This window comes from Excalfactoria chinensis, chromosome 10, assembly GCF_039878825.1.
Source record: "Excalfactoria chinensis isolate bCotChi1 chromosome 10, bCotChi1.hap2, whole genome shotgun sequence".
Lineage (NCBI taxonomy): Eukaryota > Metazoa > Chordata > Aves > Galliformes > Phasianidae > Excalfactoria > Excalfactoria chinensis.
Window position 1 is genome coordinate 12,705,739 of NC_092834.1, and position 27,163 is coordinate 12,732,901.

The window sequence follows — 27,163 nt, forward strand, 5'->3', positions numbered from 1 at the left end:
TGCTTTTTTACAGGCAAATGGTGACTTTTCAATAGTCACAAAGACATACTTGAAAGGTAAACCATTTATATGTTTTTCTGAAAGAACTCTATGGTAAACTTGAGAAAAACAACAACAACAAAAAACCCACCGCTTCAAACATCTAAACTTGAAGATCTTCAGTACTGCACTGATAGATTTTTCTATTAACCCTTTCATGCTGAAAGTGTGAACTGCCTTAACTAGCACCCAGACAGAAACGGGAAACAGAAGTTAGTATCATTCCATTTACATCTCTGATGGTTATCAGAAGTCCTCATCACTAGAAAGTACTATTGACATACTTAGGAAATACCAGAGACACAAAATATCTGCATTATTATTTCACTAGAAATTGAAAACTACCTTGGAGAAGTCACACACTCTACAGTTCAGCTCATATCACAGCACTGTTTTTCAACTGTACAGTGTTGACTTGCTGTTACAAAAATTCAGTGTTACAGGAAATCAGAAACAATATGGTACAGTTTACACTAACTCTGCATTAAAACGTTCCATCTGTTCTTGCTTTTGGTTCTTAGAGAATGGCTTTTTCATCTCTGTAATGCTTTTCACTTCCTATTAGTAAGGCTTTTAAAGGTAGGCACTGAGTTAGTATAAAACCCACAGCTTTCGAGTTTAAACGCCTATTAAAACTAAAGCTGTCTGGAACTACAATAAAAATTTATTTTGGCTACAAAAGACAACTTTGAAACCTAACCCATCTGTATTTTTTTCTCCTCCAAACAGGGCAACATCCTGTATCATAGCATATTTAACTTAAACAGAGACCACATATCTTTATGAAAACAATTGTTTCAACTTAATTTATGGGGGGTAATCAGCTCATATTAAGGCATTCAGTACTCCAGGATGCTAATATAAATTGGTTACAGAACATGTAATAACCACAGTAATTCCTCCAAATCATCTGAAATCTGCTGTTGCCGTTGACTTAGTACATAACCTGCCTATGCTGTAATGTAAAATTGCCATAAAAATTCATGTGCAGTGGCACGCAGTAATTGCAAGTTAACAGTCTGTGCAAATTAGGCATACAGCCAAAGTTACATTTTACTGATTTCCACTGATTTCCAAACAATTACAGGATCATTCCACCCAAATTATTTATTTGTAGGAGTCGAGCCAGTCTTTGCAAGCCCTGGGCACGCCAGGGAGGCATGCACACGTATCTAGTAGGGCTGTTCAATCAGTCAGATTATTGACTCACTGTGAAGTGCAGCATCCCTGTGATGCATACAGCCTGCAACTGCCACGAGTGGGAGTCAAACATATCAAAGACAGACTGAATCCCTGGGGTTGAGCTCCCCCCCATAGAATAGTTTGACAGATTTTGCATTGAAAAGGGCCTGTTTTTAGCACCCTCTAAATATAACCAGCCCTGAAACTCCCACAGAGATTCCTTTCTGTCTGCCTTCAGAGGATGAGATAAGGCTCCCTCTCCTTTGACTTCAGTCTGGAGTACCTCTATCATCCCCCCCAACCCTGATAACAGCTGGCTTTGCACACATTTGAGAGCAAGGCATGATCTGAGTTGAGGGATTCGTTTCTCTTTCTGTAGATTACAACCTTCTTCATCTCAACCTCCTTTGTAACATCTGCATCTTAGAATCAGTGCAAGACATTTTGGCATCCAGGAAGCAATTGGCTCCCTTCAATTTATGGCCAGTTTTTTTTCCCATCATTTTGGGAGCAGATACCTTGGACAATTTCCTTTTTACCCCGCAATCCTTCCTTTTTAGACCTTCTCTTTCTCAGTACACTTGAATGCAGCATCAAAGCTGAAGTGTATTTGCCCGTTTGCCCTCTTCCTTTCCCTGTTTCCCCACATATGCCAAGATACACAAATTGTGGATGCTAAAGCAGAATTTATGTATGTTGTGATATACACTGGATGTTCTGCTTACTTGCATGTGATTCACATCCTCATAAGCCCACAGGAAATCCCAGCAATGTTTTTCTAGCCGTATCTCCTGTGCTGAGGTGCTGGGCACAGCAGGGGCTGGAGGAAAAGAGCGGTTTCTGCTTTGGATATAATGCAGTATATAAGCTTAGCTGAGAAGGACCGGCCAATATTATTAAATTGTATCTCTTTCACTCAGTGACTGTGAGAAATGCAACGCAAGGACTTAAATCACATTTTATAGTAGCATACCTGGGAGCGCTCTTACCTCAGTGGACCCAGTAAACGCAATTTTATCAATGCCCACATGAGATGCTATTGCTGCACCAACAATCGGACCAAATCCTGGCAAAATATTGACAACTCCTGGTGGAAAGCCAGCCTACCAAAACAGGAACAGATGAAGGGAAGTGTGATTTATGAAACCTGACAGAGCATGTTAAACCAGGCATGTGCCAGTAGCTCCTTCTCCATAAGGAGAGACAGAGACATTATTCCTGTCAATTATTCTTACCTCCTTGATGAGGGCTCCCATATAGAGAGCGCTGAGTGGTGTTTGTTCTGCTGGTTTAATAACTACTGTATTGCCACAGCACAGAGCTGGAGCAATCTTCCATGCAAACATCAGCAGGGGGAAGTTCCACTGTAGGAAAAAATAAAAGTTGATGGAAAAATATTGCAGTGGTGTTTTGTTTTCAAGATGTCAAGCTGCTACCTCACTTATTTCTCAGGCCTACCCTCCACATAAATCTTTCCCAGCACAAAGCAAGGATTTTTTTAATCACTGCCATTAAGAAAGTGACAACAGTGACCTTCTAGTTCTTTCTCTTCAGTTCAAAGAAATACAAACCCCACATGCAATCTTCACAGAAGAATCCTCTGTTATCTGTTCACTTTTTTTATGCATTGCTTTTTATTTCTCTTTTTTGCAGTTGGCATTTTTAATTCCTCACAACAAATAGTTCTTCCTTCCGTTTCTTGCACACATCCTAAGATGTGAGAGGTATGCTCAAATTATACAATCACTAAATGATGGAACTGCAACAAAATATGGATATAAATGTTAGCACTAGGTTGAAGTACTTCACCAATACCTTTTCTTAAAAACTAGTCTGCAGTTTACATGAAAGGCATGAAAAGGGCAGAAAAAAGTTGAGAGAAACTAACTGCTGAAATAGAAAGTCAGTATCATGATTAATTTCAACTTCATTTAACTGCAGCAGCAGATGTAGTGAATTGAATTACTTTGACAAACTGTGGGTAAAGATAAGAGTATAAAGTGTTTCACTTTCCAAATCAAGGCCTGATCCTAACAGGTTAAGTGGACAGTCCCAGTGATTTCAGTGGAAATGCCAGAGTAGTAAGATAACCGCATTTGCAGAATCACTTATAGAGGCATATAATAATCTCCTTTGGAAAGAAAATAGAAAGTATCAGTCAGCCACTGGCCAGAACATGTTACTGCCTGATGCATATCAGCTGCCACTCTCATGGACATTTCTCTAGCCCCTGGCTAGCTTGAAAAAATACACAACTGTCTTCCCATCACTGAACACCCAATTTTTTACTCCCTCGGTTGTTTATAAACTCCGGAGACAAAGTGATGTTTTAATTCCATCTCCAGTATATAAACCTAGGAGGGGAGCTATTGGGCCAACAGCGTGCTGACAGCCTGCACTTGTAATGCTATTGCCCGGAGAGCTCTGACAATCTTTATAGGGTAGTATGTAGCCCTGTTTATGCTAAAAAGCTGCCAAAGAGAATATGTTTTGATGTAAGCTAGGATATGAAAGAGGATGAGGAGTTTAGTGCTAGACTTGCTGTTTAATTTTATTTTTGTAATAACATATTTGCTGGTGTAACGGCTAAGTGCACGCAGCAGCCCTGGGGCTGTACTGTGACTGGTAGCTGTAGAGGAAATATGTAACAGATTAGCAGTAGTGTTAGAGTAGATGTGCATGACAGCCATCTTGAAGTTTTGTAGGAAAAACGGGCGAAAATGAACAAGTGTGGTGGACGGCTGAGTACCTTGAACAAAGAGTTTTACAGATCTAAACTAAATAAATCCTGCCTGGCCAAGTTTCTTCAGCAGATCTGTCAGTTACGCTCAGGGAGACAATCCTATGAGATGTCAGGCAACTCTGGGGTTAGATGTTGAGGCTGCTGGTTTGCAAATGCTCTATCCATGTGCTGGGCCCAACAGTGGGCACAGAGGTAGGTGTGAAATCATTTATAAGGATGACTTGAAAGTCAAGGTGGGATAACGTGGACATGTTTGCAGGATGAGTGTAGCTACGGGCTCTCTGATTTTCGGCAGAGTGCTAAATACAATAGCCATCCCCTAAACACATGAAATGACAAGAAATTTAGATAGATAGAGAAAAAAGGTTTAGCACAGTTAAAGTAATCTCTTCTGGCTGCTCCTCTTTGAATGGAAATGCTGTGTGTTGCTGTTTAGTGGTTTTGCGGTTATGAACAAAATGAAAAACATCAACAGAACTTTCAGAGAATGTCTTGATTAGCTCCCCAGTGCTCAGTCAGGGGAAAAAAGCTCCCATACAGTATTTTAATAGCTATATACAAGCCCCCCATTGAAATTTCTGCCAAAGCCAGTTAACTAGTTCTGAAAACATTCCCTTTTCAGCGTAATTCCCATGTTATGTTCAGCAAGAGTGTGTTAAGGATGTATGCTGGAGTGTAGGGGTAGTATGAGATTTGATAAAATGTTGTGTTTTTCTCTCATATAACAACTAAAATAAACATTTAATGTCTCTTATTAGCTACACGAGGTTAACTGTAATAATATGTTTCCCAGAGTTTCTTCTTCTCTTCCAGCCTTCTAAAAGGAAAGAATAGAATTAAAATGCATCACATTCTCCCAGGAACTGAGGAGCCTCTTAAATCACAGTAAAAACTAAATAAATAAAAAGACTGCCACAGCAAAGCATCAATTTTCCATAAGTTGTGTGAACATCCATAACCGCTGCCAGCTTATTAACACTGTGTTTTGCTTTGCTTGTTTTAATCATGAGAATTCTATGACTTGAGAACTTAACTCCTAATAACAGAGCCTAAACCCTATTAGCATGTTCAAATAAGCATTTGCAGGGAGGCTGTTAAAGATATGTCAACAATATGAGCTCAGCTTTTTTCGTAATGGAAAACACACATAGCTGAGGACCATGTTTTATGTGTCTTTAAAGAGAGCTGGTTCAAATGAAAATAAATAGAAGGCGCTAGTAGAGATACTCACAGGGATGATCTGTCCACACACTCCGATGGGTTCATGTCTTGTAAACGTAAAATAATCTCCATCTGAAACAGATGAGCATGGTTACTCTCAAGTGCAGTTTGACTTGGCAGAACAAAAAAAAAATAGAGGGAAAAAAGCTCTAAGGATCAGCCTTTGATGGCAGTAAAAGAAATAAAGAACTCATGGAAATGTTTTTTCATGAGCCAGCATGGGAAACCTAGGTTCAGGAGCAATCTAATTGTTCTTTCTGTGGAACAAAGGAAACAGGCATCGCATCAGAAAGTCACCAGCTTTGCTCCTTGGGAAAGAAGACAAGCTGTACAGCACAAAAAAGGGCAGCAGCAAGGAAGACAGTTACCGGTCTCTGCTGATTTCAGGGTGAGCCAAGTGGAGAGTCACAAAGACAGTTACCTGAAAGGACTGACAGAATAAAGGTATATATACAAGCAGATGTGGGAAAAATAAAGTAGCATACTTCTCATTCATCTTCCATTGAAGACAAGGGGAGTTTAAAGTAGCGGAATGGTATACCACAGTGTGCAGATTCGGAATGAAGATGGCAGTTCTGTGACTGATGTGTCTGAGCGTAATTCACTGCAGAACTCAGCACTAAGGAGAATACAGCACTCACTGCATAGCTGTGCTGATAGCTGACTTGTAGAACAAAGCCTCTATCAGACGTGGCCTCAAGCTAAACATGCAGTCAATTTAAGTTTACAGGGAGAAGCTGAATGCAGCTGGAAAACAAGACAACGGAGAATCAGAAGTTGTCACAAACCTTTTGGTCAAGTAGAGGAGAAGAAATCAAGGGACAAAGCAGCTGGAAAACTGGAAATTCTGAGCTTTTCTCACTGGTCTTTGACAGAAAAAGGAGTATGTACTAATCCAAAGATGCAGGAAAAGCAGACTGCAGACTCAGAAAGAGCAGTTGTGGGTGGTTTGAGGGAAATATTTAACTTTCTGTTCTGGTTGTTGTTTTTAAGGTCCTGATTGAACAAAAATGGCAAAAACAGTACACAGGGGTGAGATGTATCATTAGTTAAAGTGAGTGCTGTTATGCTGGATCTGCAGTCCTTAACTAAAGAAAGCACTGCTGAGCACAGGGCAGCTTGAGTCAGGTCATGAAATAAACAGATCTGTGATTTGGGGTCAGGCCTGTGGTCTGTGGAAACCTTTCACATGGCCTGGCTTGCTTATAGCAGCAGGTCTCTGTGCTGGCTCATTTTGCACAGCTGGTATAAGTGATTACCATGGGGGCCTGATGGAGCTCATGCTCTCTGACAGAGTTGCATGGTGGTTGCTGCTTCAGCCCTCACTAAGGTTATGTATACTGTAATATGATGCATCTTTCTTCCCCATCAATAAACAGCAGGAAAACAATGTCCTGTGTCTGAGGACTAACCATCAGCTTTGTTACTGTGCTTGGCCTGCACCCACACAAAGTACAGTTTAGTCTACTTTTGCACCTAAACTGGTTCTTGTAGCTGTATGAAGTAGCTCAGGCTCAAAGCACCTCTGAACTCAGGTCGAATGTTTTTCAGTGAGGCTACAACTAAAGGAAGGGTAAAGGGCAGGGCATTAAACAGCAGGGTTACAAAGATGATGAGGGACCTGGAGCATTTTCCATGAGGAAAGGCTGAGAGACCTGGGACTGTCCAGCCTTGAAAAGACTGAAGAGGGATCTTATCAATACTTATAAACATCTAAGGGATGGGAGTCAAGTGGATGGAGACAGGGGGTTTGACTAGATGATCTCCAGAGGTCCCTCTTCCTACCCCAACAATTCTCTGATAGGATGAATGTGCACCTAGGCCAGCAGTGCTTGGTCATCTAGAAAAAAAATCTTTATGTAAAAAAAATCATTTCAACTAAGTAAGTATTGTAGAACAATGCGAAGGTTACTTGGTATCCTATCAGGGGAGAGGATTTACCAAGGCAGAAAATGATGGGGGGGAGAAAGAGAATAGCAGAAGGAATGATTGCAGTGTTTTCACTCCTATTGTAACGGTGCAGGTGAAGACCTGACGTCGCGATGGAGTACATTTTGGGAACCTTCTGCTGTTCTGTGATGACAATAAATGGATTAACTCATAAAGTCTCTTGGGTTTATGTAAAGACTTCAACTTGGATTTGATTAGATATAGCTTATGTTCAGGTCTGCTAATTTTTGTACATCTACTTTACAGAATTTACTCAGCAGATTTCAGAGATTCAGATTTCAGAACTAGAGCAGCGACTACATCAGCAAGGGACCAGAAAGAGAGCAATGATGAGACAGGCAACAGCAGTGTGTAACCTAAACAGAACAGACGGAATAGAGAAAGGAGTTTCATATCAGGTAAGGGAGAAGGAAAATAGTTTCCTTTGTGTCAACAAAATGTCACTGCACCATTTTGATCTCCAGACTCTAAAAAACATCTCTGTGGAGATGAAAATGGTCGTTGCACAAACTGACATGATCTGTGTGGTTTTATAAGTTATCTCTTCCAGGTGCTAGCAGTCGTTTGCATACTATAAGAAGACTCATCAAATGAGACAGAAGTAAAGTAGGAGTGAAAAATAATATAGAGGCAAAGTTGTCTAAGTTCTCAAGAGACATATACATAAAAGAGTAAGCTAAAAATACCAGCTCGTATGTGGTATTACTGTGAGAGGTGGATGGTGACAACAGTAACACAGCTATGTTAGCACCGTATTGACTTCAAATTGTCACTCCATAATCACTGCCACATGTCTGTGTGCTTCACAGCACAAAGTTACAGATAAACTGAATCTGGTTACCAAGTCAGACAAATCGTACTTCCAACAAATGTGGGCAGAACTTTCTTTTCTGAAAGCAACAGCTGCCATGCAGAGCTGCTCATCCTGCTCTCTTCCACCAGACTGCAGACAGTTGCTTTTTTGGACACCTACTTTCAAAGTTCATCATGCACAGACTTATTATTCAGGCAAGATTATTGAGATTTCTTTCTAACAATATCTTTGAGAGCGTACATGCCTTCAAGTTACTCAGATGCTTCTGGACAAGCCAGATATATATCTAAGAGCAGTCTATTCCATTAATGTAAAATAAGCTGTTACCATGGAAAAGAACTCAAGTTTGATGAAGTGAATCGCTTTTTTTCTGAACAGTAAGCACTGAAAGCTTCCTATGCTCAGAAATGAAATGGGAGACTTTTAAAACTCTTTAGAGTTTTAAGATTAGTGTATATGACTCATACTACTGACACTTGGTCTATGATGCTATAGTTGATTGTAAGGGAAACTGCTGATCACAGCTGGAACCTCTGATTAACCATCTGAGGCAAACAACAAGTCAGCTGTGGGAGCACAGGTGAAGGTAATTCAGCTGTGTTCCTGAAGGGGATGGAGCTTGACTCCACCTCTCCTAGATCCCACTTAAGGGCTGACCACCACTAAGGTAGCATCTCTTTCAGGAGATTGCTCCTTTGTGGAGTTTTTGTGGTGAGTCTCAACACTGGTGAGCATCCATCTTGCTGAAAGCCTCAGCACAGGTGAGTCTTTTCTTAGGTACCCTCTGGCTATTTACTCTGTAATTATAACTATATACTTGTATTATTCCAACTATACGTTGATCCTTGTTACTCTCAGCCTTCTACTAGCTGGCAGCTATAAGGACATTGCTTGAGAGGGCTCTGACAGTCTGATTCCACATCCAATTCAAATATTTATTCTAAAAGGTTTATTTTTCATTATTTTAATATTCCCAGCTGATGTGAATTGGCATTCATTGGGATCGATAGAGCCAAATCAATTTGCAACTGCTCAGCACGAAGATTCTTATTGAGAAATGAAGCCCCACTTACCCAGGGATCTCATTCTGGGGCAGCAATATGTTCCGCAGGTGAGTTTGTTCATGTTTCTATTACGATTCTCCATCACAGATAATTTATTTGCATAGCAATCATAATACAGGCACATGCTGCATACAGTAGCACGTAGCACACAAGCGTGAGGAGAGCAGAGTTGGTTCTTTAAGCTGTATCATACTGTACGATGTATATAAAGATACATTTTCACTTGCATTCAGTTTATTAGTTTAACAGCTTGTAGTCTAGCCTCATTCTGTTTTAATTTAAATCATCAAGCCTTAACAAATGGGAGCAAGCAAAGGTCAGTCTGAAGCTTTTAGCAGTTTTGGGACCAAAAGGAATGTGACTGTAAAAAACCACTTCTGTTTTCTACTTATCACTTACCTGCTGTTATTTTAGAGGAAAATAAACCCTCAACAGAAACAGATGAAAGATTGGGAAGTTTCAGGTTTATTAACTCTCTATGTAGAAACAGAAGATTTAGTTAGGATTTTGGTTTGCTTTTTGTTGTTATTTTCTTGTTAGGTTTCCTATGGTGAGAGCTGATAGTAGGTGAATGTAAAGGGAACTGCTGTTTAACACTGGCCTTGCTCTAAACTAGCTTTTATAGAACGGCAAATTTATCATCTAGTAACTAATGGCACACAGAGAAGTGTTAAATCAAGAGGAAGAATTAACTGATACCCTGAGAATCAGAGTACTTTATCAGAAATAATAACTTATGTTGCTTGTTATTGATAACTGGTGTCAGCACTGAAGTTTGCATTTAGGAAGGTCTGCTAAAAATGTTGTCTCCCCTCTCCCTTCTATCACCCACTTAAACTGAGAAATTCGGGGGTCTCATCTGTTTCGCTATTTGAGGTCAGGAATAAGTAGAGAATATTTATTCTCCTCCAGCCTGCAATGGCTTTTGGCGGCAGACCTAAATCTGTGCTCCTGCAGGGCTTACGACTGAGAAGGAGGCATTCCCTGCCCAGGGAGAAAGGGATTAGCAAACAAGAAATTTGTGGAGTACGTGAACTCATGGTGTGCTCTGCACTTTTGCATGTTTAAATATGAAAACTAAGCAGCAAAAACAGGATTTATGAATCTCGTCCCAAATGGCTGTGGAAATCCTCATAAGTCCTTACAGGAGTGTGGATACCAGAAATATTAATGCTGTCATTTCTTTGGTGATGATACACTAATGATGATAAACATAAGTCAGCACACACTGTCGTTTTAAATGAGCTGAAACACCATGATGATTAACATTGCAATAAATTGCACAACGTTTGCCTCGCTTTTGCAATCTTGTGGTCTTCTGTTCAGAGGCAAACTACAGCACTGCAGATATCATGTTACAGTATGTAATTTTATGGAAATGAATGGGTATGTAAAGGTGTCTACAAAGACAACAATGAAATCCATTTGTTTGTCAGTGGGCTTTCCTCATCTCCTTCAGTAACATGCAATAAACATGCACGTGCAATGAACAGTGTGCATCATGAAGCTGAAAAGAATCCATAGAATGCATATGGGTTTTCCTTACTGCTTTTCCCTAGATGTATTTTATGTAGGCAGAAGATAAGTTATTTATCTTAATGATTGCACCTGCATAAAACTGTTCTTTGTTATCATGGGCCATTTTGCATAATTACAGCAGTTGGCACAGCTAGACCAGACTGCAAATGAATTTTTTTTGCATCAGAAAATTCAGCCTGTATTTGTTATACAGCTGGGAGTGAGGAGCAGGAGGAAGAGACTTGTTGAGCAAAAGTAACGGCGAGGGTTTTTTCTTATCTTTTCACCAAAAAAAAAACCCAAAACAACCCAACAAAAAAAAACCCAGAATAAATTTCTTAGCAGTCAAGAAGATTACACTCATACATAAAACATGAAAGTCATCCTACTGCATGGTGTGAGGAAGTATATGTAACAAAATATGGCTGTACAGCTTTCTACAGTAACCCTGCAAATTCTTCTCAAAGTATAAATGAATTTGGATATAGTGCTAGTCTCAAGTAAAAGGATTTGCACCAGCAATAATAAGAAATATATCAACTAGATAGATAGGTAAGCATGCTGTTTCATAAACAGGCAGCTAAAACCATATTTTCATGTGTCAGGTTTATAAGAAATGAGCTCTTGTGTTACAGTATTTCAATGTAGGAGATGCTAAGCCATCTCCTTCTCAGATTGATACATGCCAAAGAAACAAAACACTATTTTGCATGTGCATGTAGGGCAGAACAGTAGCAGGTGATCCACTCCAGCCCTCGCTAACTTTTAAACATCTGCTTCAGCACTGATAAAACCAATGTTAACCAGGAAAAGCAAGTTCTTTTCTGCCTTTCATAAAGCTGTGATCTGTTAATGCATTTGGCCATCAGAAGGTTTAGGTGTACAACAATACCATAATCTTCCTTACCTACAGGTATGGTCATTCCATGGATTTTGTCTGCCCAACCAGCATAGTACCTCAGGGTTTTTATGACTCCTTGAAGGTCTACGTAGAAGGCTTGCAGGAACGGTTTGCCACTGTTCAGTGATTCCATAGTCTAGAGGACAAGAAAAAGTTGATATATAAACAGAGTAGCATTTCTAGACTATTGTCTTCAGTATTCACTGTCCAACAGCTCTTCAGTCATGACAGAAAGATTTTAATGAAGACCAGACAGTTCAGAACAACTTTTTTACTTTTTTTTTTTTTTTGTGATTGTGAATAAAAAAGGCTTTTTCCTTAAGAACAAAACAAGGTTCCTTCTGGAGCATTCTGGGATTACTATGATTTTTAAGCATGTGTCTCTGTCTGTATCTTTCTGTCCTGTGTGTTTGTGTGTGTGTGTATGCGCATGCATGTGCATGACTGCATTTTGGACCTAATAGCCACTGTGTTTGGTCCAGATATATAAATGCTAAATTGTTTTAATCAGGAGCCAAGATAAAAATGCCTGTCAAACTAGGTTCTGTTATGTTAATGATAACAGCTGAGAAGGGGCTCCTTGTAACCCTGTATAAATGATCTGAATCCATAAAGAGAAGAATGGACATATCCTTCTGTATAATTGATGTGAATATAAAAATTTCTCTGTATGGCTGCCAGGACTCCTGCTGAGGTCTGAGATATCTATAATGTACAGCCCGTTTATTTATTACCATCAAATAAACAAACTCTCCTCTAGGGAAGCTCATAAATTAACAGCCTAATGTCCTTACTTTTAAGTTAATATTCCTATTTTTAAAAGTATCTTATAAGCTATCCTCTTAGGGTTTCCTAAGACCATTTAGCAAAAAGAATCCAATAAAATGTCCTAAGATCTGGCGTGGCTTAACTGATTCAATGGCTGTCTAAAAGAAATCATTAAGAATGGGCAAAGTACGCCCATGTGTAACACACCAACCATCAAATGAATTTCTATAAAGAATAATAGAGGCCTAATTCTGCACTGACTTACATCCCTACAAGCAATTAATGGCATTGCCTGTGGTGCAGTTCAGTAAAGAACTTGGCTCTGGAAATACAAATCAAATGACAGGCTGAGTAAAGTTGATTTGCTGAGCACTTCCTTCTCCCTGTGGCGATTTTACAGTGTACACTGGTGGTAAGATGATTTAAATGTTGACAAAGCTGGAATTAAGATGTTCGGCAGCTTAGTTCAAAGCACTTGACATGCGGAAAATAACATTAACAATGCCACCGTTTACATGGCTTCACATGTGAGCTAAACAGTGCAACACTCACAATTTCTTACCAGTTCAGTGACAGTAAGAATTCTGCCTGCTATTTCACTAATATCTGCACAATCACTTTATTCAATCTTCTATTTGTTATTTGAGGAAAGCCACAAGTGCATGTATTAGGTGTACGTATATATGTGTATCCGTGCAGACACATTCATTTTTCTCAGGCTTAATTTAAAGCTTGCAGCTGAAAGACTGTTACTGGTTTTGCTGAGCTTTGAGTCAGTAGTCTTAAACATCAAGCTAATTCTAGTTTTTGATTATATTCACATGTTCACATATTAATTTACTTTCAGGTAACTGAACAGGTGATTTGATTGTTGATTTTCATGTGCTACTTACAGCAAGAACTGCCCTGTCTCTTTCGACCAAGTCTGCTAGTTTGTCCAAGAGCTGGCCTCTTTCCGATGCGTCCATCCTCCTCCAAACTGAACCTAGAGAAAAAGCAAGGCGAGCTGCTCTCACCGCTTTGTCTGTATCAACCTATCGAGAAAGAAGAAATAACAAATAAAGGTAAATAATATTGCTAGGGTTAAGAAATCTGCTGTGCAGTGATCTCTTAGTCACATAATGGGTTTTGGAACTGGGATTAATAACTGTTCAGTGGTGGTATTCCAGATCTGTTGCTTTATTTGTACATACATATAAAAACACAGGAATGTATCTATCTATACATTTGATGTGCTTATACATATATACCAGTTTGTGTACCAGTTCATGTGATGTGTTACCTTGTCTGCTTCCTGGATCTCACAGATCTGCTCTCCTGTTGCTGGATTGTATACTGGGAACACTCTCCCGCTTTCGGAATTTTGCCACTCATTATTGATAAAAATCTAGAAAAGGGAAGAATCATCATCAGTACCTCTGCATCATCAGTACCTCTGCATCATCAGTAACATATAAGACAGCAAGATCCAGGAGAGGATGTGCAGATTCTGCTATATGAAAAACCTGGAGTTTCTTTATGCCTGTGAAAATTAGAGTTTTCAAGAGTTCAAGCTCAGCCTGAGCCACCTTTTTGTGTGTTCTGTGACAGTGTCACTACAGAAGCAACATTAAAGTCTAAAAGAACTTCTGGCTGACGTTGAAATTTGATGCAAGCACTGTGACGAATAAGCTAAAGAAATAAGTGTTGGTATTAGAGAAAAAGCCTTGAAACTGCTGGAGCCAAGACAAGGTTTTGGAGTAATCATTCAGTACCCATCTCAGTAAGTAAACATTTGGTCATTGATACAATCCAGTCAAGGCTGAATAATCTCAAACATCGCAGTTCTTCAATACACAGTCAGTTGATTATGGCTACAGTGACGGCTTGCAGCACAGAATTAATGTGTATTTTCTTGGAACAATAGAAATTGTCAAATTCTCTCCGTGTTGACATTTTAATTGTCACGGGCAAACCAAATGTGCAGTTTAATGGTGCTGACAACAGCTGTCCTGAAAGAGGTAATGAATTAATTTAAAGTAGATTTTTACTAGTAGCTCAGATATGCACGTTAATTTTTCTATTGAGTTATTTTCAAGAACCAGACGCAATTATTTATTAGCAAATATGAAATAAGTCACTCCAGGAAAATGACCGGGAGGAAAGTTTTCCTGGAATTCAGACTTTCTGTCCTTGAAATCTTTCTAAGACAAAAAAATTATCCAGAGCCCAAGTACCATATGAGTTCCTTTTATTTCAAGCATCAATGCTGTTTTATTGTATTCAAGAAATACAGCTTTAAATGCTGAAGGGGAAGTCCTGGCCTCATTGAAACCAATAGGAATTCTACTGCTAATGAAAATACAGTCAATATGAAAAGCTGCAACATCAAAGGGTATAAAGAGTCTATAAATGAAAAGATCATGGTGAGGACGGCACACTCCTATTTGCACATGAAGGCATAAATGTATTTGTAGAGTTATCAGACATGAACTTGCTCATCCTATTCCCAAGCCAAATGGAAGCCAAGTAGTTGTGTTCATTACAATGCTCCGGCTCAGTGCCACACTAATGCCACTGTCACTGCTGCTGCTTCAGAGCTGACTCCCGTCTGGCTGACTCGGATGTGGCAGAAGGAGCCTGTGCCTGCCTCAAAAAGCCTGTGGAGATGGAACAACTGTGCAGTGAAACCAGTGATGATGTGCTTTTGCTTTAATGGATGTGTTTCCATTGTGCTTCCTTATCTATGCCTCTTGCTTCAGCCATTTTGCTGTACGCCCTTCAATCCACTTCAGAGTCCATCTTCTCTTTATTCCACCTCCAGCCCCCTAACACACTTTTTTTAAGGGCCATTTAACCCAGGACCTGCTGCACTGTTTCCCATCTGTTGCTGTCTTCATACTCTGTGTTTCCCTTGAACCTGTCTGTGTCTCTGAACTGTAAGCTCAGACTGTAGGCACTGCCTCCCTGCTCAGTGATTACAGTGCTTTCCAAACTCAGCTTTTGGTCTCTGTTGAGACACTTCGGAGCTAACCCAGCCAAAATAAGGTGACAAAAGAGATGCTGGGACCAGCTGTGGTGACTGACACCAGAAGTCAGAAATCCTCTAGTGTATCACAATCACTTTTTAGACTGTGTAAGCAAAACAAAGAAACTTGGATCTATGACCTATGTGGAAGGATTGTTATTAGGCATGCTTCCCACTCTGCTCGCTGGCATTAACTTTCTATGTGAGGTGGGGGAAGTGCCCTGAGCAGGGAGGGGAACAGAGAGGAGTTTGCAGCTTCAGGAGCAAATGATGCAAAGATGTTTGCGTAAGGTTACAGAACGTACACAAACACTTTGGTTTCTTATGTGATCTCTGTCTTGAAAGAATAAAACAGGTTGAGCAAAACTACTTCAGCGGACACAACTGCAGTTCAGTGCTTTTCCCTTATAGAAGTGGTCTGTTATTTTTAAAGAGATTTTAAAAATGCTGACTATACTGTGCTGAGAGAACATCTATCATCAGCCTTGCCTGTACATACAGTGTGTTCATGTTCTTAGAATAAGAAATGTTCTTAAAATAAGAAACAGTGCCTTGGAATGACAAAAGAGTTTTGCACTGCACGCTGACTGGAACTACAAGGTGTATTTTACTGACTGTTCCATTTATTCCACAGATTTAGAAAAAGAAGAATTGGAGCAAATATTTCAGATAAGACGTGGGCATGACCTATTTGGTATGAAGTTAAGAGTTGAAGGTAAGAGAAATTGCTACTGGTAATGGTTAATGTTAGTTTCTTCCTGTTCCACTTTCTATAAACAAGGTATTGCCTATACAAGCTCATTACTGTAAACTGAGCACATTTAAATTGGCAGTAAAATCAGCGTATTTACTCTAGTGCACACATAAAGTACCTAGTCCCGTGTTTTGGAACGGTTTCAAGTCTTGAAATCCAGCAGCTGGCGGCTTTACAAGCAAAACCTTACACTTAAATAATTCATTTTTGAAAGTTTTAGGTGTTCTGTGTCAGGTAGTACCATGCGATAGATATTCCGACCACTAAGACTTGGATTCTTTTGCAATAAATTTGCATTCACGGGGGCTTTTATAACTTGTCCAGCAGTACTGACACCACCGGCTGTTGATTAAACATATATATCCTGTACATTTAATCTGACTTTCATTATGGCCACTTCGTAAAAATGCCATGAAATGGACAAGCGATGACACATTGCAAGAACAAGGAATCCCTGCAAAGCCTCAAATTGTTCTTTTTCTTTTTCCTCCCTTATTTATAGTGACCATGGTAAAGGCTAACTCTAAATCAGGTAGAATATTTGACAGCAAATGTTCCTATCTATGGATTATATATAACCCATCCTAAACACCAGATGAAAAAGGGATAACCCTAGAAAAAAGAAGGGCTGCCTTCCATGTAAATCATGCTACAAATTGGACAACACCCAGTGAGTTCATTGTTCAACCTCAATTGCAAAGGCTATTCGCATTTACTGTTCCCCTGGAATCAATGTTAATTAAGGCTGACTGGGGCTATAAATCAGCCTTTGGTTTTTACAACTTAATTCAGCATTAAGCATATATATGTAAATAAAAGGTAACTGATTAACCACTTGAGTTTTCCAGGAGTTACTGAGGTAATCTGTTTTTGTTTGAGTCCCAGTGTTACCTTTTGTGGTTTGCAGTAGGGAAAAGCCCACGGTGTGCCATCCATCTATGTGCTGCGTGGTACTGCCACTGGTTAAACTTTAGCCCTGCGTGCCCATGTGCGGTGTGCTTGGAGTGTCGGCCTGCCCATAACATCCTGAAGGTCTCCTGATAATTTCTTTTCTTTTCCAAAGGAGATGAGATGCACCTCCTTCCTGGTACACCAACCTTATACAAACACGCTATCCCGAGACATTTTAGTATGTCAGAATGCTGAAAGATAACAGCCCCACCATGTAACTTCTGAGCCATCACACAGGGCATGTGACTGCTCATAGCCTTTGAGATACCGTAACATACCAAGCTGAATGCAAAGGAAAAGCTCATTTAAAGTAATCATGTCAAATTCCAAATTAATTTGACTCTGCTGACACGTAGTTGGAAGGAAGCAATACACCGCACTCTGGATAAGAGCTGCTGTTAAGAAGCACAGTGCACTGAGCTCAGTAGCACTGTCGTATGCTCATCAGTTTTGAAATCAAGCCAAGAGTAAATGTTTTCTGCATAAAGCAAAGCACGTTAGGCTTTGCAAATAAACAGTGACAGTATGGTGTATAAGTACCATCTGTCCCAGCTGGCTTACTAATAGTTAGCAACTTCATGTTTGTTATCAAACCATACAGGTAAACCATTAGGAAAATACAAGGGATAAGCAGAGAGAAACTGATGTCTACAAAACGAGGCTGAACAATATACTCTGCAATGCAGTGGTAACAAAACATACAGCGGGTAGAGAATAGACAGGATCTTATGTTTTCATCACTATTTACCACTAAGCAAGTACAAAACAAGTATTATTTGGTCTGTGTAGGTGTAAAATTAGTTGAAATTCAGCACAGCAGCTGAATTGGTTTGGTTTTCTGGCACTATCGGTTCCCTTTTATGGTCACCCTGGAGCTGGTTTTGGATTTGGAAAGTGGGACCAATTTATCAGTTCCCTGGGGATTCCTGCCTGCTCACTGCCTCTCTTCTGTTGTATCATCTTCTCCGAAAACATACAGGAAAAAAGGTAATTTGGGATACATTAAGTCAGCAGAGCAATCAACACAGGTGGCAACAATGTAACTTTTCATTTCCTTTCTTGAAAACCTTCTCAAATGATGTGTGAGGGAAACGATGATCTGCATTCTTAATTCACTATTGCTTAGTGATGATGTCACCAGACACTCTTCAGGCTCCCCAGCTGTATAAGTAAGATATTTGGGCAGTGCACAGACAGTGGCCCAGCTTCCAGCTCTTTGGAGGTGGAATTATTTTCCCATGGATTTAATAAACAATGTTTTTTTTTTTACTGTTGCAGCTCCAGAAATGTTTTTTGGTACAGGAAGAGGATTTTAACATCCAAATAATAATGGCTTCCCACAGGAGATACGGTTCTGGATGAATGGAGGAATGAATGGGAATTTCCTAACTCAATTGATTTAGTGGCTGCTTATAGTTTCATTCCATCAAAGATCTTTTTTTCATATGTGGCTTTCTCCTTGGAGAGCCTTTGACGCTAAATCTGCAGAGATGGGGGAGGGGGCATTAGATGCCAAAGTACTTTATAAGAAAATCACAGCTGTTCGGCCCTCGGCATCTTCTCGTAGCTGGAGGCATTAAGAAATACAGAATGGCTTTTTGTGTGTGTGTGTGAGATGGGGAGGGGGACACAACCATTTTAGAAGCATGCAAAAAATCCAGCAGCATCATTTCCCTTGGTAAATACTTCATAACATCACAGATACCGGGCACCTGTGCCTCAGTCTGGTCAGGAAATTTCATATCCTTTCCCATCACAGCAATTTCATTTCCTCTCCTTTGGAAGCATTTCAGGAGTCCTAACGATTAGTACGACTGTAACAGAATGAAATTGAAGGGATTGCCAATCAGAGGTGCAGCTTGTTTGTTTTCTCAGGCTTTGTTTTCCTTCACTTTTATGGCTGTCTCGATACAACAAATCTCTCACTTTCCAGCAGAGCATTTTGTCAGGCACTCTTGGGATTGACTGGAAACCAGCAGCTGGCTTCAGAATCAGCAAAAAGCTGCTTTTATAAACAGGCGTTAGGAAAGCAAAAGCCAGCCCCGGCAGATCCACTGGTGGCTGGTCAGCAACTGATCAGCGACGCTGCTGTTCTTCAGAGAGGGACTGTTCAGGCCACCAGTAAGAGTGCAATGCTTTTTGCTGGGCAGCTCACAAATCCTGAGCAATGGGCACAGCCTCCCGCCTATTCTCAGTGCTGAATCCTGCTTCTCAGGGCAGTCGGCACGGGAGCCTTTTGCTCAGCAGTGCCAATGACTGCACCACTTTCAGACAATGCCGCTGCATAAATCAAGGCTGTCTGTGTGGCTTGAGCACCCAACCACAACTGGTTATCTTGCTGTTCATTACAGTTACCACAGAGCAGTATTACTCCTGCAGAAGTGACACAGATTTCAGTTCTTGCAATGAGATGCTGTTCATATGTGGAGGAATTACCACTGTCACCGTGAACTACACATAAATAAAAGCAAACTCTGCACTAAATCTAATTCTCACAAGCAATGTCCTGTGGATGTAACTATCAGCCATTAAAGGTTCAATCAATAAGAAAACTCCAACTGGCTGCAGTGGGAGCTGGATTGAGCCCCAGGTGACAGAAAAGTAATGGTAGCAGCGTGAGGAGAGACAGTGCCACTTGGAGACCAAGCTGTTTCACTGGAGACCAGACACCCACACCCAACCCTGCAAAGGCCAAGCGACAACAGAACACGTTCTATTTTTCTTCTTTGTCTGGTTCTTTGCTGACACCCTCGTTTGCCCCGCCTCTTATGTCTCTCAGCCTCACCTAAAAATGCATTCCAAAAAATAAATAATTAAAAAATATATGTTGGGGAAAAAAAAAAAAAAAAGAGCTTTTTTCTAAAGCTGCACTCAACTCTGCTTTGTTTGCTCTAACTCATTTGTACCCCAGAGCAGGAGGATCATACTGCAGCCTCAGTTCTTTGCTGGGGTATCCAACTGGGTGAGAAGAGTTGAATGTTCAGTTTCTCTGGAGATAACATCCAAGTAGCAACGCCTGAGCCAAGCCTACTGAAATCACACACGGTTCTTGACATCAGTGGAGTCTGGATCAGAAGCCAAGCATTTAAAACAGGTGACTACTTGGAGCCCTTGGTGACGTGTAAATGAAATCAGGCTTCAGTGTGGCAGAGATAAAGCTGGAGGATCTAATGACGGCACTTACAGTGGGAGCTCAGGCTCTCTCAGACCTTATGGCCCAATGTTTAGGTGCTTCAAGACAAATACATGATCCTCTCTGAGCCACTCACAGCTAGGATACATTTTGGGAACAGTATGCTAGGAAATGGGCTTGAATGGGAAAAGAAACTCGGGGAAATACAAGTTCCCTGTGCAGCAAATGGAACCAGAGAAAGGCTGCTGTGAAAGTGAAAAGTAACATGATTTTGTCTCCCCCCGCCCTGTGTCCCAAATCCCTCACACCAAATGTTTGCCCTGCCTATCTCCCTGTGTTAATTAGTCTTCTGCCTTTCTGGGAGTCGAGTCTGTTCTTTTGCAAATGGCAGCACATCAGACAGGGAAACCTGTCATGTTTATTTTCTAAGCTGTAGGGGGCACCCGTTTGAAAAAAGTCCCTGCTTATCTCAACGTTCCTGTTTGTATGATTTGGAATTAGGAAGTCTGAGTAATTAGTCGAGGGGATTCAGTAAGTCCTTACAACACACAGTAAGCAGCACGCTCACTTTGCTTTTTTTCCTTCCCCACAGGTATGTCCTGAACAAAATCCAGCCTGCCAGACAGCAATGCTACCTTCTCCTATTTTGGCTTCTCACTGTGCCACATGCTGATGTAGCATCCATTATTTCAATTTAGCCTCATTAAAGGGATTACTTTGCATCTGGTTGTTTGAGAAAATTCATCTAAAAAGAGGAAAGTTCAGACTGTATTTTCTGTTGAGCTAAAGCCACCACAAACATTTCATTCATTCAGGCATCCCCTTCAACCTGTGGAAAAAAAACCCTCTACTTACAGCACATGAAGACTATAAAGTATTTTCTGCTTTTCAGAGAAACTTCAAAGCAATCCCTACTTTTTTAGGTTAATGAAGAATTTCTGTGCTGTTAGCGGCAAAGTATAGAAGCAACAACACTTATCCTGCAGCTCACGTAACATTTCATGTATCCCTATGGAACCAACTCCAAGCTTCCCTCATCCTTTTTGCTCTCTTGCTCTGCACTGCATTCAAAAACATTCTTGTCTGAAGATGGGATGCCCCCAGAACAAAGTATGCTCCAGGTTTCCACTGATAACAATGAAAAAGCAATCACTGAATGACTTGGGCAAGGACCGCAGTGGTTTTTATGGAGCGTAATCCTTGATGGCATTTACTGCAATTGAAAATGAAACATTTCTAACAAATCCATTAAATCGGGAGAGAAGGGGAGGGTGTCTTTGTTTACAGGATCAATGATTGAGCTGTCAGTGGGCTTTAATGAAGTTGTGGCTATTAAGAACTTGATCCTGGAAACTTCCACAAGCGCTCATTTAAGACTGTGGGAATGAGGAGGGGTTTGTACAAACAAGGTTATATTAGCCTGTAGTTTTCCTGTGTTTTGTATCAGCTGTGCTTTGCTGGCCTCACACACTCCTCCATGACAACTCCTTTTGCACAACACAGACCAGGGCAATCTGTCTATTTGTACTCAGGAGACATATTCTTCCATTTAAAAGAATGCAGCAGATTATTTATAGGTAACTGTTTGCTGTTTTAAATGCTCATCACCAAAGAACACTGACAGATAAGCTATGCTGTATAAATATATTCTCCTCCCAGAATTAAAGACACGGCAGGCAACACACACACACACAAAAAATACACCAGGCAAAAATATATTCTGACTTAAAAGCTCCATTTGGGAAAATTACCTTACACGTGAGAAATTGCTGGAATGTCAACTTCATTTGCAGTGGCCCCTTATGGCCTGATCACCCTCCCTGGCACGATAAATCACTGGCAAGATCCTTACCTTAACACGTTTGATCTCAGCTCAGCAAGACTTGGTTTTGATGTGAAGAACTCCAGATCTGTTAGGTCAGAGACAAATAGCAGAGCCACTGACCTGCAAAGTGCTAACTCTATATTAGACCCAAGTGAGCAGCAATAAGCTCCTGGGAAGTTCGCCTTCATTTCTACTTTTTATTTTGAATATCCCCAGAAACTGCACTTAGAAGGCTTTGCTAAATGATGCCAGCGATGTTTCCTTCTGTGTCATTATATACAAAGCCAAAATCAAATGAAATCAAACAAACAAATGAGCAGGCAGTATGAGAAGCATTATTTGTATGAACTCAGAGCTACCTGCACAACAGGGCTGTGTGAAATCAAACTCAGTACTTATCATTTTCTTATTTGGTTTACATAAACCGTTTGCTGGTTTGCACTGGCCCTTTTCTACCTGTGCCATACTTACTAAGAGGCAGCAGAAACAATGATTTTCACCAGTACACTCCTTTAGGTGACTGCAAGTGCCTGTTTGTGCACGTCTTTACACACAACTTCAAATTACTCCTACACGAAAGTAAGTTTGTGTTCAAGTCTGAATGTTCACACCGTGCTCAGTCTGCAGCCTTGGTCTGAAGCTATTCCTTATTATCCTGGTTAAACAGTCACTTATCTCTAGGATAGTAAGCAGGAGTGTTAGTCTACCAGAAAATTGGATGTTCTTAATGGGCTTTTGGGGGGAGAATAGCTTTGCATCATCAGCATTAAGTTAAATCACATTAAGTACCTACTTACAACATAGGGATTACCACTTATGACATCTTTGGTGAAAGCCTTTAAAACAAATTGTGTTTGTTAGAAGAAGCTCTGAGATAACAATTCCCAGAAGTCTGATTTATAAACCTTTTTGCTCTTCAGGAAGATGCAAAGGAACACTACACCTCTTCTCTTATTCAATAGTGCAACGAAAACTCTCAGGCTGTAAATTCTTTTCAGTAAAGGCGCTTGAAAAACCTTGATTTATTTACTTGAGGTTATTCCTCTGGAGAAAAGAAACCTTTAGCAAGATTCCCTGGCCTCAGAGTTCCCTTCTGATTTCTCTTTTGATTCTTTCTGCTGGTTGGCCACTGACTTTACTTACAGCAAACTGGAAAAGGCCATTATACTTTTTATTATGCATAAGGCTGATTGGGGAGAAGTGGGCTTAAGCTGTCAAAGCACCCTGCTGTGCTTGGATACCTGACAAATTTACACCCTGAGGTACACTGTGGTGCTAAGACTAAAATTGGATGTGTTCTTGCAAGAGCTGATTAGAGCTGATTACAGTCCCAAGCAAATAAACCACTTCGGGGTGTAGCAAAACACTGCCAACGTTTAACATTTTTATGCATGATTGACAAGTTATTTCATATAGAAACAGAGGCCTGCGTGAAAAATGATCTCTTCTATTTACTTTTAAATAGAAGCAGACCAGTAACTCAGAGCATGTAAATTAAAAACATGACCCTCACCTTATGCCAAACATGAAGTTCTAAAAATGTGGACTAAGGCAAAAACAAAACCCACCTAGACAGAGATTTCCTTAAACGAGCAAAATACATTATAAGTCTTGTCAATAAAAAGCCTTCCTTAAAAAATGTGTACATGGTTCTGACACTATTTTTTTTCCCCGCATTTCATTTAGAATTCGGGTTTCTTTTCCCCTTTCTAACCAAATTCCCTTTTTCTCTGCTGGAGTTCCATGTAATGATATCAGAATGTGGGCAGACCTCATTAGTCTCCCTGCTGTTTACAAGACAGGATTTATGCTCAGCGCAGTGAACACAATGACACATGATCACTAAATGGTGAAAACCACCATCAAGACTTAAACCTGAGAATTTTTTCACCCCTGCACTGCAAATTCTACTGGCACGTAAAGGTATGAAAAACAGTATTAATTACTGTGAACGGATGTCACCCAACGCCCAGCTTTCTGTAAGGGGTATACACCAATAACTGGCCATTTGCTAAAGGTTAATTTCATGCAACCTTTGGCAGCTTTCTGGTATAAGATATGTCACCAATTCAATCCATTAAGTAATAACTAAATTCTCTTGGGACCTAGCTGAAGTCAAATGTTGTTATTCCAGGTTCACTGCTCTTAGTCTCCCCAAAGACCATTTAGGCAAACAGCTGGAAGAGCTGACTACAAAGGTTCCCAGTCACGGGGAACCACTCCAGGAAAGCAGGTAGGGGCTTCTAACCAGGAAATAAGTTATCAAGGATTTGTTCTAATGCTCCCTCAAGGAGAGAAATGAAATGAGACAGAGAACAAGAGCATGAACACATTTGTGTTTCAGCTACAAGAACCCAAACAGAAAGCAGCTGTCCCAGCTGGTGGGAGGAAGAGCTGTGCTCATCAGTTGCTGGACACGTCCTGCACTTGCTCCTGGTTGTAATCTAAATAGCAGGGACTTCCTTCTCTCTGTGCTGAAGTGCTTTACTAAGACAAAACATGTGAAAAGCGAATAGAAACAATAACCAGAGGCAACAAACCTGATCTTCCAGTGTTGTTCCCACATCATAGCAATGGAAATCCTCCTCCTAACAAGAAAGTACTGAAGGGAGCAATGCCATAAGCTTCATCAGCAGTCTGAATGCACAACTATCAGCAAGGAGGGCACTGCCTGCCAGACAGCACTCAAGGGAGTAACAAGAGAGTAACTGATAGATCCACTGCTCCAAGTCACACCAAAGGAGAGCAAAGCACATGAAGAAAGGAGTCATTTTAAGCACACACACAGGTGACTGCATGAACAACTGCATAATTCATACCATATATAAAAGTGCACACACAGCCAACATGTAATCACTGACTCTGTACTTCTATTTCCTAGGAATCATACATGGAAAATAAGAAGGGTTTCTGTTTTATTTTATTTTTTTTCCTCCTCCAGAGTGGGAGGGACTGAACATTTCGTAATACATCCTTCTTTCAAAAAAATTAATGGAACAAGAGTATGAAATACCAATTACTTCATTTTGGAACTATCCAGACAGGGTGCAAGTATAGAGTCTTGCACCTGGGGAGGAATTCCCACATGCATCATTGCAGGTTAGGAGATGACCTGTGGGAGAGGAGCTCTGCAGAGAAGGGCCTGGGGGTCCTGGTCAACAACAGGCTGGCCATGAGCCAGCACTGTGCACCTGGGGCCAAGAAGGTCAATGGGATCCTGGGGTGCATTACAACTGGGGCGATCTTCCCCCCTACTCTGCCCCAATGAGGCTGCGTTTGGAATGCTGCATTCTGAGTTCTCCAGTCCAAAAAAGACAGAGATCTCCTAGAAAGAGTACAGTGGAGGGACACAAAGATAATAAAGGGACTGGAGCATCTCCTGCATAAGGAAAGGCTGAGTAACCTGGGCCTGCTAGACCTGAAGAAAGAAGGTGAAGGGGATCTGATTAATGTTTGTAAATATCTAAAGGAAGAAGGTAAATGGATGAGGTCAGAATCTTCTCAGTGGTGCACAGTAATAAGACAAGCAGCAATGGCCTAAAACTTGAATGTAGAAAGTTCCATACAAACACGTTTAAGAACTTCACGGTAAGGGCAACAGATCATTGAAACAGGGTACCCAGAGAGTGCCCTCCTACGGAGATATTCAAGACCCAACTGGACACCGACCTGTGCAACCTATTGTAGAGTAACTGCTTTGGCAGGGGGTTGGACTTGATCTCTTGAGGTCCCTTCCAACCCCTGCAGTTCCGTGCGAAATATACAGGGGTTCATTGTGCAGGTGACCGTACAGGTTAAGCGCTCTGTTTGGACAGAAAAGGACTGGTGGAAAAGTAGGCTCCTTACTTTGCTTTGTCTGTCTCTTGGGATACTGCTTTGTCTCTTGGGGGCGTCCAGTCTGTTAACACCCATTTGTCTGAGGCCAGGGAAGTTTTCAAGACATCAAACTGAAAGCCAGTTCCTTTGAGATGACCCACTTCTACGATAAGAGAAGTAGAAACAACCTGCGGCAGGGAACCTGCTTTAGGAGGGGGGTTGGACTTGGTGACCCCCAGAGGTCCCTTCCAATCCCTGCGGTTCAGTGATTCTCAGATCAAAAGCAGAGCCTAGAAGCAAGAGACAGGTGAGAGAGAGGAAAAAAGTCTTTTCTTGGCAACAAAGCTGACTCAGTAGTGTCTGATTTGGATGTTTTCAAAGTAGAATCACTTATACAAAACTTGGATCATATCTCTTCCAAGTAAAATAATTTGTGTTTGATTTGAATATCAGTCATTTAGACTAGTAAGACACTCAGAAGTTGTGGTATTTCTCCTCTGGCTGTACAAATCTCAATCAGTGTAAAATCCCAATTCTTCTCTAATGCAGCAACATTTGTGCTTCACGCTAAGCTGACATATCCTCTCAAATTCACCACAAAACACACCAGTCTTGCAAAATCATAGAATGGCTTGGGCTGGAAGGGAAGGTCACTCAGTCCCAGTCCCCAGCTGTGGGCTGGCAGTCACCTACCAGCTCAGCTGCCCAAGGCCCCGTCCTACCTGGCCATGGGCACCACCAGGGATGGGGCATCCACTCTGGGCAGCTGTGCCAGGGCCTCACCACCCTCTGAGTACATAACTAACATCTAACCCAAATCTCCCTTCTTTTAGATTAAAAAAAACTCTTCTAGAAGTCTGGCTGGTTTAACAAGAGATCCTGCCACTGCCACTGACCCACTGTCTCAGATAGTCATAGTTACACTCCTACAAACTTAAACTCCCCCATCTGTGATGAAGCCTTCTCACAACTTTTACAGTGAGACTGAATCAATTAATGCTTTCTAAAAGCGTTGACGGAAAGAGATGAATATTAACACTTGCAATTGCACGATGCTAGCTAAAAATGTCTTCACTAACAAAGAGATTTTAGAACTGCTCTCCAAGGGTCAGACCACCAAGGCTCAGCTATCATCAATACATTTAGCGTTAGTTCCGTACCACAGTTTCAGAGGAAAAGTGGAAAAGCAGAGCTTGATTCTCACCTCTTAGGACAACAGCAACCCACAGACATCACAAAAGACAGAAGAAGCCATTAAGTAGCTGTGGTAAAGAAAACGTGGTAAAGATAAAAAGAGGAAGACCAACAAAACATCAGCACTGATGGAAAATGGGTGAAAGCTTAGCCAGATGTCCTGGAAAAAAAAAAAACGGTGCGTGTTTCTAAGGGTCTGTGCAGGCCATCCTGGTACAACTGGTTACTGCTGCAACCATATGTCACAAGTGAAGGAATTGCAGAAAATAAAATAAACCTCTTG

At 40.8% G+C, this 27,163-nt stretch overlaps 1 protein-coding gene and 1 long non-coding RNA gene across 2 annotated transcripts in view; one reads left to right on the forward strand and one right to left on the reverse strand.

Moving 5' to 3' along the window:
- Positions 1-27,163, reverse strand: part of ALDH1A2 (aldehyde dehydrogenase 1 family member A2) — a 54,661-nt gene that overhangs the window by 16,896 nt on the left and 10,602 nt on the right. The window contains exons 2-7 of the mRNA XM_072345579.1: positions 13,483-13,587; positions 13,094-13,234; positions 11,439-11,568; positions 5,196-5,257; positions 2,457-2,585; positions 2,211-2,324 (exon numbers count right to left, since the gene is read on the reverse strand). Of these exons, the coding sequence (XP_072201680.1) occupies positions 2,211-2,324; positions 2,457-2,585; positions 5,196-5,257; positions 11,439-11,568; positions 13,094-13,234; positions 13,483-13,587 (681 nt within the window). The remainder of the gene's footprint in view (positions 1-2,210; positions 2,325-2,456; positions 2,586-5,195; positions 5,258-11,438; positions 11,569-13,093; positions 13,235-13,482; positions 13,588-27,163) is intronic.
- On the forward strand, positions 8,992-19,051 carry LOC140256784 (uncharacterized). The gene is made up of 4 exons (XR_011904854.1): positions 8,992-9,060; positions 13,048-13,264; positions 15,842-15,922; positions 18,191-19,051. It is a non-coding gene; the product is annotated as an uncharacterized lncRNA (long non-coding RNA).